Raw genomic sequence first — 18875 nt, forward strand, 5'->3', positions numbered from 1 at the left:
AACATAATTAGGTGCTGGAAATTTCATGAAATTTTTTGGCTTGAGCATAGAGATATATCTCCTCTATAAATAAAACAAGTGATTGATTAGATTCATTCGCCAATAAACGTTTAATCCTCACTAGAGCAATACCCGTGCACAACGTGGAGAGTATCCTTAAGTTAACCGCCTCATAAAACACTTGAATTGTTAGTCACGAAATTGGTCTTTTACTAAGAACGGAATGGACTTACAATTTTTCCCAGAATGCATGGAAGTGGCCTATCTGCCCTTCCAAATTTCAAAAATTTCCTTGGGGGGCATGCCCCCAGACCACCATAGCAGACCACTCTAGCCTTCGGCACGAATTGAAATATTTCCTCCAAAAACATCTCAACCTGTTCTCATCCCTGCATGTTGCATTCATGTTGTCACTTGTTCACTCACAGGTGAAGGTTCTCTATGTGAGGAACCTAATGCTAAGCACGACGGAGGAGACGATCCGAGAAGTGTTTGTGAAGCTGCGCGAGGGCAGTGTCGAACGTGTGAAGAAGATGCGAGACTTCTCCTTCATCCACTTTGCTACTAGAGAGGATGCCTTGCAAGCGATGGAGGTTATGAACGGTGAGACTGGTCTCATGTCCATTACCACAGTGCAGTAAATGAGGAAAGTTGACTGAAAACCCTACTGCACTACTTCACTGCTAAATTATCTTGCTGCTATACTATGACTATAATACTGTTGACCTTTTTCAAATGCCTCTTCCCAGGTGCGATTCTAGATGGATCGAAGATAGAGGTCACTCTAGCTAAGCCTCCAGACAAGTCCACCTATTATGCATATGGTTACCGTGGAGATAGACCAAGTTATCAACCACAGTTCACTGGTTACCAGCCAATATTTGACAGCAACCAGATGGCATATACAGCCAACACCCCTGGATTTTTTGTCACAACTCCTGCTGCTGGGTAATGGAATATTTCTTGCTCAATACAGTAGTAAAATTTATTTAAAGAACTATACAATGCCTATTTGCCTGTTTTTGATTAATACAGTTTGTGCTTAAAAGTAATTGTATCCCCCGCGACGAAGTCGGCGGGGATACTATGGTTTCATGTCTGTCCAGCCGCCGCCGCCGCCGCCTCCGCAGACACATTCCTATCCGCTCTATAACTCGACCCCTAATTGACCTAGCGCTACCAAACTTGGTCTACTTACACATCTTGGGGAGAAGGTGCGCAGCGTACCAAAACCAGGTTACTGCAACCTTTATTTGACCTTGATCATATTTCCCTTCCGCTCTATAACTTGGCCCCTAATTTACCTAGCGCTACAAAACTTGGTATACTTACACATCTTGGGGAGAAGGTGTGTCACGTATCAAAACCAGGTCACTGCGATCTTTATTTGACCTTGACATTGACCTTGACCATATTTCCCTTCCGCTCTATAACTCTGCCCCTAATTGACCTAGCGCTACCAAACTTGGTATACATACACATCTTGGGGAGAACATGTGTCGCGTATCAAAACCACGTCACTGCAGCTTTTATTTGACCTTGACCTTAACCTTGATCATATTTCATACGTCATTACAGAGATATTTCATTAATACTAGATCACGGGGGATACATGTAGTTGGCGACAACTGCCCTTTCTAGTTCAATGTATCAGTTTATAAGTCTTATGATGGTGTGATATTAGTTAGATGGTAGTTGCATTGATATCACCAGCTGTAAGCTCTCAGCGATACAGGTTCACAAGTTCTGTCTGGCACTGGGTAAAACAAATATTTGCTTAACATATACATGTCTGTAGGCCTCTCACACTTCCTTCATATTTTTATTGGTGTAGTGCAGTTTTTGTGGTGGCTGTTGCCATGGCAATTTCCTGATTGACCAATCTGAGAGTAATTAGCATCTTTGGATTGATTTGCCAGTGTTCTTTTGACTGTTTTGCATGATTCAGGCATGAGAATTTTCTGCGGATTCGCGGATTTCCGGGTTTTAGTTTTCATTTGAGTCATTCTTGAGATTGATGCCAAAAAACTAATAAAAAGTTTAGGGAGGGTAAGGTGTAGCTTTTTTGTCAAAATGGACGCCATTTTTAGCTCACATTGACATCGTCAAGATGAGCTATTGCCATGGGGTGTCCAGACCTGCCAACTGTTACGTATTGCCCGTAATTTGTTACGGACGCGAGTCAAAATTACGGTGTTACGGACGACCTCGAAAAATTACGGACAGCAAGAAATCTCTGAAATTTATATTTTTTAATGCAAAAAAAAAGAAATAAACACAGTGTAAAATCAACTATTATCATGTAACATGACTACTGTGTCTGTAGATTTAGACTAATAGCTCTTAAAACGTAACGGTACTCACTGAAAATGGTAAATTATGCTGTGTTATGCGCTCGTCTTTCTGGTTTATGGGCGCAGCCATTTTGAATGACGTCACGGATCCAGGAATAGTAGTACCGCACTGAAGGCTATTTTCAGCCAATCACCGTGAGAGATAAATTAGGTGCTGCGCAGTGCACTGTTCTTATGCAAAATGGCATCAAAACGCATGTGTGTATGTGTGGAACTGCCAAATGACATCTTTATGCTAATTATGTTATTATTATACTGTAATAAGACTGACAAAAAGGTGTTACTGACAAATGCCTATTTGTTACGGAAAAATCCAATAATTATTACTGATGATCATCAGATGGGGTTGGCAGGTCTGGGTGTCGTACGTCCGTCCGTCCGTCAACATTTGGCTACGGTCAACCATAACTTGAGAACCATTTGACCCACATGTTTCAAATTGCATACAGTTGTTACTTCTATGGGAGAGATGTGAACGTCCTATTTTGGAGCATGCCAGTTGACCTACTTTTGAGCCATGCCCACTTTTTGGCAAAAATGGAAATGGCCATAAGCCAGTTCAGGTTCAACGGATTTTGCAAATTTCTGGTATGTGAATGAATAATGACTGGCCCCAAAAGATATCACAGGGTTTTGATATTTTTTTCAAATTATGCAAATTAGGTAGATTTTGCCAATTTCACTATGCACTTCAGTGTGTGCCTACGGTCAACGATAACTCAATAACCGTTTGACCCACATGTTTCATATTGCATACATTTGTTACTCCTATGGGAGGGATTTGAATGTCCTATTTTGGAGCACGCCAGTCGACCTACTTTTGAGCCACGCTCACTTTTTGGCAAAAATTGACAATGTCCATCTAGATTCATTCGATTTTGTTAAATTTACCTACCTACCTATGGCTATACCTACCGTCCTACCTACCTACCTAATCATACCTACGTGTAATATTGTGTTTTTGATTCTTCGTTAGGCCAAAATAAAATATAGGTGTGGTTACGGTTTCCCGACCGACCCTATTTATTCCCAGCAACCCTAAACATTTTATTGTCAATTTTCTTTAAAGTAAAAAAAAAAAGGACAGTTCCTGCTTCAAAAGGCACAACGCACATCCTTCAGACATGGTTTGTAAATAAAATATTTCAAGAAAATAAAATGTTTTCCCTACCTACCTACCTACCCTATTTTTTTCGGCATGTAACGGTAACCACACATATATTTTGTTTTGGCCTTACAGTAATTTGACTGGAATATTTTATTGCTTTTATTTGCACGATAATCGAAAACCAAAATGGCAATCATTTAGGCGTAGCGCCATCTCTCGCCCAGATTTCAGACTTTCAGATCTGAAACATTTATTTTCGCATCAAAACTAACCCTGAAACAAAACAGTGAAATTTCTATTAGTATAAAACAGGGAATAAGGACATTTGATAACATTTTGGTCCGTCATAAATGAAACAGTTACCAAATTTTAAATATCATCTCCCTCTCCTATCACACCCAAGGTGAGCTATAAGGCGCGTTCACACGGACGTTTTTGGCCCGAGCCTAATGAGGCCCACGCCAAATTTGGCTCGAGCCGAGCATTGACACGGACGGTTTTTTGGGGCAGTGCCAATTTAGCACGAGCCAATTTGGTTCCATCGGAAACGTCTGACCAGGCCTGAGCCAAATTTTAGCAACCAGCTAAATCGGTAGAGCGGTAGATGCCGCGAGTGTCGAACGTGTACTTCGACGAAATAAAGTCTAAAACAGTATAAAAATTCGAAAAATTTGATCAGGATACATGTTTTCAAGATTGATAATTGAACTCGGAACGGATGTAAACACTGAATCGTACACAACGCCATCTCGCGACAGATATATAGCTGCGTAATATTAATATAAATATAAATATTATTTAATTAATATTAATTTAATAATAAATATTAAATAATAATATATATGTATTCGCTTGCGTACGTGTGAACGTAAACTCGAACCGGCCCGAGCCAAATTTAGCCTCAGCCAAATTTAGCCCATTTAGCTCGAGCCAAACCATTACCATGTGAACGCGGTAATAGTGTCATTGACACTTTCATTAATTTAAACTTCATAAAAAGCCAGGAAAATTACATCAAATTTCACACAGAAGTAACGGAACTCCAGATAAATATCGCAGTGTATCTATGTAATGTAAATTAAGGCATGCTTTAATTTAACTGCCACATAATACATTGAAATTTTCATAGAAAATGACTAGACACATTGTTAGTCACGAAATTGCATGGTCTTCTACTAAAAACAGAATGTACTTACAATTTTCCCCAGAATGCATGGAAATGGACTATCTGCCGTTCCAAATTTCCAAGATTTCCTGGGTGGGCATGCCCCTATGCAGACCCCCCTAGCAGCACAGTGTGCTACGCACACTGTTATCATGCCTTCGGCACGAAATTAAAGGAATAATATGGCCATTGATTATGCAATGTTGACGAATGCTAGAGTAACTGGCACCTTGTGTAGTTAAAGGAATAATATGGCCATTGATTATGCAATGTTGACGAATGCTAGAGTAACTGGCACCTTGTGTAGTTAATAAGTACATTACCTTATAGTCAGTGATTTCGTAAACACGGACGCTCGTGATAAGGAACTTTTTGTCAGGGCTGTCCATGTGCGTCCGTGATTAGTACGTGTGTTTTACTCCATTTCCATGTTTAGTCCGTGGCCGTGGTTACATAGCTGACACCTCCATTTCATCTGGCGTCCAAAACATACTGGCCGCACAAATGTTTACGTCATCGACGACTTATCGCTTGACTCCTGGATGACATTTACGGCACGTAAATAGATATCAACAACCGATTTCAAGTCTTGCTTGTAATGTAACCAGCAGTGGTATTGGACAAACTAATACGCGTTTGGCTATAAGGTAATGTACTTATTAACTACACAAGGTGCCAGTTACTCTAGCATTCGTCAACATTGCATAATCAATGGCCATATTATTCCTTTAACTACACAAGGTGCCAGTTACTCTAGCATTCGTCAACATTGCATAATCAATGGCCATATTATTCCTTTAAATATTTCCTCTAAAACATCTCAACCTGTTTTCATGCCTGATGATTGGAAATTGTTCCTCAAAATTGTGTTGCATAGACAATGCACGTAGTTGTATTCTTGTGTTGTAGGCGAGGCGGATCGCCACAGCAAACGAGAGGAATAGCGCGAGGCATGGTGCGTGGGAGGACCAACCGGGGAGCAGCCGGCCTACGAGGTGGAGGTCGTGCTTATGTACCCTTGGGGAGGGGTGCTTATGCAGGACAGAAGCACCCAACAGAGGTACCTACTTATAGAATGGTGGTGCTAACGGCTAAACTATAGCTATTGATTGATTATAGGCATGTAAGGTAATAAGTCTGCTATTGAAAATCAACACAATATTAGCACTTACTAAGAGTTTGGAATTGTATTCACCACTAACTGGAGTATTATTAAGTTTATGTTGCATGTCACAATACTTTCTTCCACACCATTAGAATTTTGTTTTGTTTTTGGCCATTATTTTCTACCAAGTAATGTTTGTGCTCCATTTTTTAAAGGGTTTCTTAAGCAATCCTTTGTACTCTTCTCATCTACAATCTGTTTTTAGTTGTATTAGATTGTGCTCCTTGTTTACCATCTGATTTTACTTGTGTTAGATCTTGCTCCTTGCTCTTTAGTTATATTTAAATATGGAAGTATTTGGTCACAACATTTTGTTGTTCAGAAGGTATTCATTACTATAAATCAGAAAAATGAAGATGACATTAATAGTCACCACGTGATTTTTCTTATCAGTATTTCAACTTGTGTTGTATTTAATAAGTACTAAGAGGTAGTTCTCATATGAATTGTAAAATCTATTTTAGGGTGCAAAAGTCATGAAAAGAGTATACACTCTCTCATGTGTTACTAAAACTGATGCAAAATTAAACTGTTAATTTCTGATTGGAAGTGATGTACTTCATGGGACTATCAGATGTGGTTTGAAGGGAAATGTTTTGTGAACAGAAAGTGAAGTAGTTTTGCTGACAATAAAACAAGTAGGAATAGTTGCTAATTGCTTAGAACGGGGGCTTGTTGGGGTGGTACAGCAGCATCCTGCAAACTCCTTGACTTTTGTATGCGATGCATTGTGTCTAATTTTGGGCTATCAAAGAGACATGGGCTTATTGATATACATGCGATTTGTGAACTTGTCTGTTGAAGAAATGTTCATCTGTGGAAATCTTAAGAAATACGTTTTAAACTCATTGTTCTTGCTAATGCTGCGTTCACCACATTTCTCCAAGCAAACACCACTGCGTTTCGGAATCGAGGTTTAAATGCTGTTATTATTGTACTTTCTCTCAAAAATTGACATAATTTGCAACCTTTTATAATGAAAGCATGAATACAATTGAACACAATTGCATTTCTTTAACATAGCTGCACTCATAGAAGGTATCCAAAAGGTATATATGGTAGGTAGGTGTCTGAACATTTCATTGTAAGGGTCTCCCACTTTAATACATGGATGGTAGTAAACTGACTAACTGAATGCTTCTGCATGAATCTTTTTGACTAACTCACTGTTTCTGCACGATTGTTTTCATGCATGTAGGGTGGCCGTTTGTATGACCTCTTGCCTGGCATGGAACTAACACCAATTAACCCTTTGACACTGAAACCACAAAACATCAAACCAGCTGGACAGGTAATATTCCTTAGATGTCTAGTAGTTCAACCACTGGATGTGAGGGCAACCAATAAATACCTCCTAACCCTGCACTACCAGCTTCTGAAGCACTATCACGACAATGTTAAATTAGTATTTCTGTCTGGTGGACTTACGTGGTTATTCAGCGCCATGCGCGTATATGGCAACGATGACACGTACACCCTATTAGCCCTTGCTATTATTCACAAGTAAGCCAGTGGTCTGAAATGGATTGATGTACCTAATGTACTGCAAGCACAAGCATATTTTTATATATTGTTATTACTTGCACTTGTGCTTGCATACCCCGAGCCATTTCTTTAGTAGTGTATCCGGCAGTACAGAGTGCATAGTCATTGTGTGTCAATGGTTTATATGTATGCATATATATAAGGCTTTAATTAAGTAATTTAATATTGTAGGCATGAGTTTTTAACTTTTATATAAATCCTTTATCGATCCAGTCCGGGCCAATCGTGAACATTACTCAAATTTCATTTTTGATTTTGTTCTGGCACTATCAAACTGAACATATTTCTAGTTACAGTATCATTCTAATTACCATTCGCATTGCATGTGTTCCATTATAACATACCAATAATAAAGAAATCTTGTAGTGAGAAAATGCAAACTATTACTGCCCTACCCTGGCATCCAGTGGTGTCACACCATGTTGCTAGAAGGTATGAATGAAGCTGTGGAATTGTATTTCCGTGTAGGTGTTGTGTAGAAAGGTGTCATATTTGGGTTCTGATTGTAGATTATTACACTGATTTCGTGATGTGCTTTTTACCTGGGAAACATGCATCTTACATGAGAGCCCAGGTAAAATAAATATATAATTATTAGAGTGAAGATCTATTTGCGAGTCATTGCTACATCACCTTACATTTAATTATAGAAAGCAACATGGTTTTTAATCTTGAGTTAGGCTGACAAGCCACTTCATTCTCAGTTGACAGCTGTTTGTTTCTGCACGTGTCTGTATGTAATGTGTCGTCATAATTCTCATTTACAGGTACTAGAGGAATTTTGCGTAAAAAATAACTGGGGTTCCCCTCAGTTTATGCTGTTTGCAGCTAACCACCCAGGTCCCAATGGAGATGTGCAACTATATCTATTCAAGGTTAGCTTTGCTGAATATTGCATGAAAATAAAACGTTCCTAGATCAAACTCCACACATATAGCACAACACAATAGAACAAGAATGACTATACACTTGAACAGAAACGAAAATATTAAGCTTCCATATGATTTGTTTATCACTAACATATCTCCTAGACCTACTATATTTCCTATGTTTTATAGGATCCTATATTTTGGCACAACCTCCTATATTTCCTATATTTTGAGTGGTTGGCAATTATTTGGTGACTTGTTAGGGGGAGAGATCAGATGTTATGGCTGACCGAGTCTCTTGTATAGACGGATATTGGACTTTCATTTCCAAGATCATTCATTGCAGCAATATTCTCTATAATATGTCATCAAATAACGATCCAAACGGCATCCACAAATAAACAAGGATGATGATGATGATGATGATGATGATGATGATGATGATGAATAATTCCTTGGAACCTGAGACATAAGTGGGTAGTGTTCTTATTTGTATGACAATGCCTTGGCAGCAGTTTTGGAGATTTGCTTGTGAATCCTATCCATGCCATATGTCGTGCTTGTCGTTAGATCACAAGCAACTAATCCTTGGCATAAAAGATTATATTCATAGGATGGATGTCACTGTAGCTCAATAGAACATCTTCACCAGAACTTGCTGTAGTCCAATATCAACTCCACTTCTATCTGGTGGACCATTATTACACCAATCATTAGTGATGTCCCAATGATCGATTATAATTGAAAGTCAGTCGTTTGCAGCAACCGACTAAGCGCTTGATTATGAAAATACATGATCAATTATTTAAAAAAAATCAAAAAATTAAATTTTTTCATTTAAAATAAAATGTGCAAACATTGATCAAATGACTCTTTATTTCATTTTGTGTTTTTTTTGGGTAACTTTACAGCTTGGAGACAGTAAATCTAACCCACACCTAACATAAGCAAGCTATATAGCTTTTAGAATATTGTATTATAAAAAATATTGTGTTATATGATATATTTCAATATTATAATATATTATTATATAATTTATATCTGGCAGCCGCAATCAATAGCCTCGTTCACACGAGACCTCGTATTTCTGAAATACCGGATTTGCGAAATACCGTATCTGAGACAAATACGCGGCCGAGCGTTCACACGCTGATTCGCGGCTCCAGAAATACGGTATTTGCGAGCTGCGAGCTGCTTTAAACAATCAAGCGAACAATGCGAAATAAACAATGCAATGCGCACCAACTGCCGATAAAATACGTAGACTGGTCCGCGCTCGACAGTTCCACTCGCGTTACACTAGAACTGTCGAGTGCGGACCAGTCTATAAAATACGCGGCTTCAGAAATCCGATATTTAGCGTTCACACGAGGAAATGCGCGGTCCAAGAAATCCGGTATTTCTTACGCACGGCAAATTATTCGGGGTCTGGGAAGCCTCGTATTTACATGAAATCTGTTTAGATACCGTATTTCTTGGGCCTCGTATTTTGCCTCGTGTGAACGCTAAATACCGGATTCCTTGCTACGTGTGAACGCGGCTAATAACATTCAACCGATTAACTCCAACCGATGGTCGATGATGAAATTCCAACTGATTCCCAGGGAACTGCTGTGGGTTCACTGCCTCCCTCTTTCTCTGGTAGCAAGCTCTTACTGCCTACGAAAAAGTCCATTTCTAACCCTGTATGATATCAAAATTATATTAAGTTACTCTATTTGGATCCCTTGCCAAGTCAGTGAGTTTAATTTTTGGCCAAAAGTTACCTTTTGAATCACCAACTCAAAACCGAAAATACCTGCCACACCTAGTATCCATGGCTATGTACATGTTTATACCTCCGCAAACGAAGTTTGAAGCGGGTATATACGAGTCATTCTACGGTCGGTCGGGCGTTCAATCCGTTGCAAAAAGTTTGTGGCACGAACTACTTCCACAGTTTTCAAGGGATTCCAATCAAACTTCATACACTTGATCACCATGAAATGTGTAGATGTGCGTGGCATATTTTTGTGTGCGTCGGTCAAGGCGTTGTCATGGAAACCGTATCTCATCTTTTTTTTTATTCCATCATATTTTTTGTGCTCTGTGTATTCTTTACTCAAAAAATGCCACACCATGACCTTCCATTTCTGCTCTGACAAAGCGGTATTGCGGGGGTATTAATATAAGTTGATTAATTATTAATTTAACCTATTATTATTGGCTTGTAAATTAAGTGATAGTTGTATCTAGTTTGCACTACCTTAAATTGACTACGTCACGAATTTTCCATGGTAAAATTTGTTTAAAAAAAAATTCAATTTTTTTACATTAAAAGTAAGATCTAACGTTACTAAATATATCCTCAAACTCTCACCTGATAAAAATGTTTTTACGTTGGTTGAATTTGAAAAAATCTAGACGATTTGGTAATTTCTGTTGTCTAACACTATTCCCCCAGTACTGTTCAGATACTGGCGTCTCTGTTTTTCACCGGCAAATTAGGGCATATAAAGAAGGTATATAAGCATGAAAAGTAAAAAGAAACACTAATTGTATTTTCATACATTTTATTTTGTACAAATAACACACAAATATACTGCTTGATGGTGCTAGAAATTCGTGACGTAATCACTTTAAGGATACTGTGGAGGTGATTTTCTGTCAAAATTTCAATACCCACTTTATTTTATAGATTGGACCCATGGGCAGCTATGTATACGTAGAAATTATGTATGTAGCCTCCCAAACAGTTCCACGTCCCCGCATTAGTCAATTCTTAACACAGGCGTTCAATCATGGGAAATTTAGAAAAGTGCTAATATCTCCATTGTTAAAATGCTGAAGTTACTGATTTTTCAAACGCTATTTCTCTAAACTGACAACTCTGATTCCAAATTTAAAAATTAATTCCTCTAAAACCATAGACGCAACACTCGGCGAGCTAATCTTTGTAACCACGAGCGAGTGCTACTGTAGCCGTGCAGCGACGCGGAACATTGGCTTGCATTACTCTTTGTTCTGTTGTTAAGATTAGCTCGCCGAGTGTTGCATTGATGTCCAATCTCCCAGCGAGCCACACCGCATCGCCGAGGGAGCAAGAGTGCACACGAGTCGTTAGTAGCTGCCTTTTGTTTCGAGTTGGGCGGTTTACACATTCAGTTTGCTGGCAACAGAATGGATAATCGTGTCGTACGTTTTCGTCTGTATCTCCGGATTGCGGGTGTATACGAGGAAACAATTTTGCACGATGCTAGGCGAATGTACTGTGTACGATTTGAGCTCAAGTTGGTTGAGTTTGGCGTAGTAAATCGTAGGTATTCTAAGGCTAGTAAATGACGCATTTTCCTTGTTTATTGAAGTCACACTCCTTCCCTATTATCTACTCCTGATATTATGAACAACCTATGGTCAAAAGTTTAGTTCCCAACTCTGCTGTTTCTGAGAAATAACAAAAAAAGAATTTTTTTGTATAAATTTACAATTTTAGCAATGAATTAAAAAAAAAAATTCATCAAGAGCGTAGAGAGACATATCTCTTATGTAATGGATATGAGTTTAATTGAATTTGATGAGCAGTTATGTTGCAATGCCCTTTACAGTGTTACCTGTCCGTAACCCTAACAGTATCAATGCCATTTATGCATAGGTGATTGTGCCAGGCATATCTCCACAGCCTTTTGAGTCAGCAAAACTTTGCAAGTCCATTGACGAAGCAAAGACGTTCGCATCGGAGTTCGTCCTGACGCAATTAGGACTGACTGTCGAAGGTTGGTGTGATCAGCGGCATGGTGCTATCCGTACCGGTACAGAGTAGTTTCTATGCTGGTAGTAGGCTCTAGTCTTAGTGACGAGCATTGTTATGTTGCTGTTAGCTGCGTGCTTGCTATATTTTGTTGTATGTGTTGAGGTCTTTTGTTGGGTTTTCGCTTTTGTGATGTTCAGGGTGCCAGATTGCAGATGCCATGTATTAGTGGTTGAGGCAGGATTGTGATGGGTTTATGTATATGAGTAGGTCCATACTAAATATGTGTATTTTTGTAATTCGAAAAAACATGCATGCTTCCTAATGTTTTTGTTACACTAGTTTTGTGCTTCAATGCAGTGTTCAATTGTATATTTTATTATTGTAACGTGTGAAGTAAATATGTGTAATATATTACAGAAATATAGTTATAGAAATTCTGGATGTTCTGTGTAGCAAATTGCATGACGGAATATGTCTGTAATATATGACATTATCAGGCCTTCCAGATGCACCGCTGCCATTGTCCAGAAGTGGCAGCTATGATGACATCTCAAACCAGCTTGCCAGCCTGTCTGTGTCCTGCCCTGCCTACAGCCTTACTTCTCCTGCTGCCAGTCCAGGCTGCACGACCGTGCCAGGCTCGTACGGAGATGCATCAACGTCCTACGTGACGCAGGCACCCCCGTGCAGACTCACCACCAGTTCCTACGTGCCTGCCGCCTCATCGTCACACACTGACCCGCTCACCTCACGTGGTGCTGCCTCGGCCATGTCCGCCTATAGAGATGCATATGGCACGGCATTCTCTTCTCGTGGAAACACGCCGCCCAACTACAAGTCTTCGTCGTACTACCCTTCTGCAATGCCATACACATATGGGGACGCATGCACGTTGTATGGCGCGCTGGGCTCCTACCATACAGAAAACCGTGCCCAAACTGTATCTGATTACCCTGTCTATCCGCCCCAACCGACTACTTTCCCATGACAGCCTCAGTCGCTAAGCATGTGCACACTAGGCTACATTTGTGACGCTGCTCTGATGTTTCTCTTCTGTTTTTTCTGTATAGCTACGTAACAATTTAGGTTGTTGGCAACTTTGTAATTTTTGCTTAGAATGTCCCTGCGTGAACGTAGATGCACTAACAATTCGACAAATTATAATTGTGTGTGTGTGTGTGTGTGTGTGTGTGTGTGTGTGCGTGCGTACGTGCGTGCGTGCGTTTATGTATGTGTGTGAGAGAGCAAGAGAGAGAGAAAGGGAGGGTGGAGAGAGAGAGAGAGTGAGAGAGAGGGTGCAAGACCGACAGCGAATGAGAATGAGAATGAGAGCATTGTAAAAAGCCATAACATATCACTGTAGCTCTGCAACAAGTACTAACACCTTGGCATGTTTCTATTGCTAGCGCACCCAGAGCTGTATGGCGTGTATGAGCAGCGTCCGGAGCATTTGTACCAGTCCCAACCACAGCAGTTCTAACCCACACATCGTCATCGGCCGACTTCTGTGATCATTCTTAAAGCTTGCTTTGATTTCTTGCATGAATTAAACAAAATTAACTCAAAAGATTTAACCTAATATAGTAAAGTTTTAATCTGTCAAGCATCAACTCCCCTTGGTATCTTTCTGCATTGATTTGAATGAGTGAGGGAGTGAGTTGAGGTGCAATTATTTACTTGCCAGAAGTTAAGTGCACTAAGTAACTCAAAAATGTTATCGGATCTATACTAATCATATTTACTAGTCTGTCCTTTATGGCTGATGTTCCTTTGGTAACAGCAATGTTGGATTTGAAATTATGTTTAGTGGGGATAGTATTGTATTGTGGTTAAATTCACTGGCCTGTTGCACTTCCTTACTCTTACGGAGCTCTACCAGTACATCTGAAAGAGGAACTCCTGATATTAATAGCAGTTTACACAGGCTATATCGTGCTGCATGCATGGTCATGTATTATAGCCATAGATGACAGACTTATCTGTACCTGTACCCATTCGTAGGTACCTCTGATTGTTTAGTGTGTGATAAGATATTCCGTGGGAATGGGTGAGGTGACACCAGGCACAGCGACCACCGTGGAGCAGCGTGACTGCATTCCGTCCAAAGTCCATGTGCCAACCATGGGCGATGTTGATATATGTGCCTTGATAGGCTGGCAGTTCATAAAAATGTCAGTTGTGCCAAAGCTGTCAACTGCACCGAGTAGGCCACCCTTTGTAAACAGCCGAAGACAAATGGGGCCGCATATAGCCAACTAATGATTTAATAATGTATGATTGAATCATTTAAATATGTAACGTCACTATTCTTTAAGTTAAATCATAGGTTATGTTATTATGGTGATGGGGTGGTGTTGGAGCAGTATGATATTTCTTTAATTTCATATTTAATCAGTATAGTATTGTTGTTACAATATTTTAAAGTTCGCAATGTTTAAATTGAAGATTTAAAAATTGATGTTGTGTGTAGTTGTAACAAGCAGATTTTTCAAAGAGATGTTACCTGCATTCGAATTAGTAGATAGATTCTTGCAAACTAGTTCAATTGAATTCTTTTCTCATTTCAACCAAACTGGGTTGATCTAGGATGTGGTTGATTATTGGAAAAATACAGAATGCATTGTTTATGGAACCGTTGGAAAAAATTAAGCGTGGAATAGTGACGTGATCTTACAAGACTGGGTTGCATTGATTGAGAAATGCAATTGGAATACGAATGGAAAAATCATATAGTAAGTGGAAATCATCCTGTTTGCCCCTGTCCCGCTACCAAAATGTACTCCAGTGTTCCAGAGTGGAAAGGGAGTGTGGCAGAGGGTTTTAAGCATAACTGTGATGTGTCCGAGAGATGTGGAGAGAGAGTCGAACCTGACCTAGTCATTCCAAATTGCTCGCGACACCTAGTCTACGCACACGCATTTAGATGGGATCCTCCCGTCTAAATGCGGTGGGTGGGAGTGACTGCGCAAGACTCTCCCACTGTTTGCTGTTTTTGTATTGCACACACTATCTACAGCACATTGTTAACACCACCTTGGAGCTAGACTGGACCTTTGTCTGGCCGCTTTTACCGCATTTCTCTGCCAATTTGTAGTGTGGTGACTATGAACGGTCAGGTTATCTGCAGTCTAGTTTCTTTGTGAACTTTGATACTCATGCCAGAAGTTTATTTTTGTGACTTTTCCCTTTCATCAAGTTCTTGCCAAAAAAATTGTTTGTTAAATATCACCTTAAAATCTAAGTTGTGACTGATGCATTATTGATGAAACTGAACCAAGGCCTAATAATAGCAGTGGGTTTGTGACCTAGCATCATAGGGGGGTTTTCCTATCCCTATTTCTGAAAGTTGCAGGTTCACATAATCAAGTATTGTGTTAATGAGCATTTTCACACGGGATTCTTGTGTTCAGTTATAAAAATTCGACCAATTATTTGGAAAGCGTCAAATAATAGTTATGCAAAGCCTATTAGATTGCGAGCTCATGTTCTCACTTCCATGAATGGTGGCAGGGCTAGCATTCATGTTCTGCAGAAAACACTCATTGCCTTGTGCAAATGAAGATTCTTTAGTTGTTTCAGTTTTTCCTATTCCAGACATACATGAGCGTTTTGGACGGTCCAGGTTCATATGTCAGTATTCGCCATTGTTTGCAAAGTATACATTAACAAAAATTCCAAATTGTTTCTGAGAGGTGCTGCAAGAACCTAATGGTAATGCATAACAGTTATTAAAACGGAACCTCAAAGATTTATAATTAAAACATTGTTTTGTCTTTGTGAAGTGGTAAGATTTAACATCTACGATGAGGTAAACGCAATAATATTGATATCTGCTAGTTAGCACGTTACACCGCAAAGTGCATGCAGGTCGTTTGGAAATTTCTGCTAATTGTGCAATTATAACAAATTTCATGTTAAATTCACTTGTTAAGATTTCAAATGCAGTTTAGTAAAATATAACCTTACGTAATATATATTATTTAGATGCCAGTGCGTTTTGCTGTCAGAACAGAATATGAGGTATTTGCTAATGGTTTGTGAAGCAGCTTGCATAGTACGTCTCACGCATATGAACAGCGCTGTATGATCCCTCGTTTTTCTATTGAAAACATGAACGGAAACTTGGCTTTGTGACTGCATGATCAATCTTTACGTATCTGCAACTGTGTTACGTTTAAGTTAACCTAAATAGTACTTGTGTAAACCGTTTTCACTAAAGCTTGTGTGCATGACCCTGTGATTACATGGGTTATAGACAATGCGTAATTCGATCTAGTGGTTATCACAACTACCAAGCCCCAGGTTGCAGACGTTATGTTCTAGACACTATTAGTTAATAACTACCAGCTATGCGAAACTGGTTAGCTGCTTATCTATAGATGAGGGTGTCCCTTTCGCTGTTCTGCCGTTTTTGTGTTAGAAATGGAGGGTGATAACCTAAATACGAACATTTAGTTTCAGAGGAACTATATACACGTGCTTTCGAAATACCACTACATTACACCTTTTGCTTGCATTGCTTTATCATATTTTAGAGCGTTTTATTTCTTTTCTTTTTCGTTTAGTTTTACAAGCGTGCATAAAGTGCATACGTAGTTAATGTTTTTATTGAAGATGATTCCAATTTGCTTACCATGTCCTTAGTCGGTTTTGGTTCGTATGCATGCGACGGCAGTAGTGCATAATCTGGTTAATAACTGTCATATGCTACTGAAGTAACTATGTTCGATTCATCTGGCATGCATTCTGAATCGGAGGTAGCGGGGCTGTGGAATGGCTGTTATATTGTGTGCGCACTAAGCACGTAATACGCACTTGCGGGACATTTATGGTAATTTCCTCCGACAATATTTCTGACATTTTTGGTAGCAGATTCTTATTCTTAACAGAAGGATATGTCGAGTAGGGATTCCACAGTCCTGCGAGTCTTCTTATAACCAAGTATACTTACGTTGTGTATATGATTCCATATGTACGTTTCACTTTTCTATGACGTTTGGGACAACTACGATTTTGGAATTTTTACGTTTGCGTGCATGTTTTAGATATACATAGGTGTTTGATACGACGAGTCACTCATATTTGGTTGCAATTGAGGTCGGATGTCCAGCGAAAGCTTGATATTTCCATGACTTATTAGCATGTTTGGTTAACGGAAATAAATTTGATTGATTCCAATTGTTTGTCTGTGTACAATATGGCTCATGTTGACGTACTCATAATGCAATTGTTTCTTTTACCCCAAGTTCCCATCCTTCAAATGCATGAATATTGATATGTACAGCACATTCTGCAAACGCACGCGGTATATTAGAAACGATGTTGGTGGGTTATCACATTGCAAATCTTAGGTACAAGTGAAGAGCAGTGCGTTTTATCGCGGCTAAACTTGTCTAACCCCGTTTGACACCATCAGTGTTGCAGTCTGGCCGGTGTACTGTAAAATGTCGTGCAGTACATCCACTGTATCAAGAGCGGATAATACCTAGAGTGTACAACGGAAAAACGGGAAAATAGTGCTATTTCACGACTACATTATTCTACTTTGCCTGCGAGTCTAGAATAATTTCATGGTATTGCATTAAGCAGAATTCTTTGCTCTCTAAAACAAGACCAACCGCTTGTCAATACGATACTCCTAGGCGGAGATATCGGCTCCTAAACCTCCCCTCCCACATGCCAAACGCCACCTCGAATCCACTTCTGCCACCATCCTACACGCGGCTAAGCGTTGCTTCGTGAAAGTTCGGTTTTTCCGCGATAAATTTATGAATGGACGGTGCTTCGGTTATCATAGGTGACATTCGGGGGCATCGCCTATGCCCTTATCTTCCATTATCTTTCCTAGCACGGCTAACGCCCGTCATGATGGAGCCGGCTCCATCAAGTTTTTACAACGCAGCTCAGTTACTAAGTGTAGTAACAGTACCAAATTTGGGCATATGACATCAATTATCAGCGCTCCAAGTGGTGACGGAAACCGATAGCCAAAATGCTTACCCGCGTGTAGGATGGTGGCAGAAGTGGATTCGAGGTGGCGTTTGGCATTGGGAGGGGAGGTTTAGGAGCCGATATCTCCGTCTAGGAGTATCGTATTGACAAGCGGTTGGTCTTGTTTTAGAGAGCAAAGAATTCTGCTTAATGCAATACCATGAAATTATTCTAGACTCGCAGGCAAAGTAGAATAATGTAGTCGTGAAATAGCACTATTTTCCCGTTTTTCCGTTGTACACTCTAGGTATTATCCGCTCTTGACTGTATTTTAATACGAAGATGTATCACTTCATGACAATAACATCGGAGAAAATATCCCGTAATTTAGATTGCCATTGCCAGACTACCAATCAAAGTGCGGTTGCGTCAAGGCATCAGATTCGTCTAGGTGGGAGATTTTGGAGGCGTAGAATTCTATAGACAACAGACAATAAAATGGTATATATGAAGATTTTCTCAAGGTAATGGTTGTAACCTACACGTAACGATCCAACAATGCTCTTGGACACGGTGGTAATGGTCTTAGAGTTAGAATCACCTTTACGTATAAGTAACTCGGTTTTAGAGTAACGCATGTGGTCCAATAACATTAAAATAATTATCCGGTCATGCACTTAACATAACGCGACTGACAACAAACATTTGAGCCTGTTGACGGAAAGTTGACAACTGGTGTTATCTATAGAGTTGTCGATTAATGTTGGCGCTAGACTGAGTGAATTCTTTCGCGTATGCGCACGATTTCGTAGGTCACTCCATATAAAATATTACACGGTTTGCACACTGCGCACGTACGTGTCCCTGCATATCGAAAATTATGAAATTGGTATTAATGGACGATTAGGGGGTAACAGCCTTACTACAGTATTAGTATTATAATTTGCATGATTAACGCATTTACGTTTACGCAATTATTTTCAATGACTTCACTATCGCGTTAGCGGA

The 18875-nt window shown here is 39.6% G+C and overlaps 1 protein-coding gene across 2 annotated transcripts in view; it reads left to right on the forward strand.

The window, feature by feature from the left end:
* LOC106807428 (APOBEC1 complementation factor-like) overlaps positions 1-17136 on the forward strand; it is a 95042-nt gene extending 77906 nt beyond the window's left edge. Inside the window, exons 2-8 of one of the 2 annotated variants that reach the window (XM_014809751.1) lie at positions 429-603; positions 750-948; positions 5537-5687; positions 6991-7083; positions 8105-8212; positions 11838-11958; positions 13343-17136. In XM_014809751.1, the coding sequence (XP_014665237.1) occupies positions 429-603; positions 750-948; positions 5537-5687; positions 6991-7083; positions 8105-8212; positions 11838-11958; positions 13343-13416 (921 nt within the window). In that variant the 3' untranslated portion in view covers positions 13417-17136. The remainder of the gene's footprint in view (positions 1-428; positions 604-749; positions 949-5536; positions 5688-6990; positions 7084-8104; positions 8213-11837; positions 11959-13342) is intronic. The other variant, XM_014809752.1, reaches the window with a different exon arrangement.
* The last annotated feature ends 1739 nt before the right edge of the window (positions 17137-18875 follow it).

The sequence above is a fragment of the Priapulus caudatus genome, unplaced genomic scaffold (assembly GCF_000485595.1).
Source record: "Priapulus caudatus unplaced genomic scaffold, Priapulus_caudatus-5.0.1 Scaffold214, whole genome shotgun sequence".
Classification (NCBI taxonomy): Eukaryota; Metazoa; Priapulida; class Priapulimorpha; order Priapulimorphida; family Priapulidae; genus Priapulus; species Priapulus caudatus.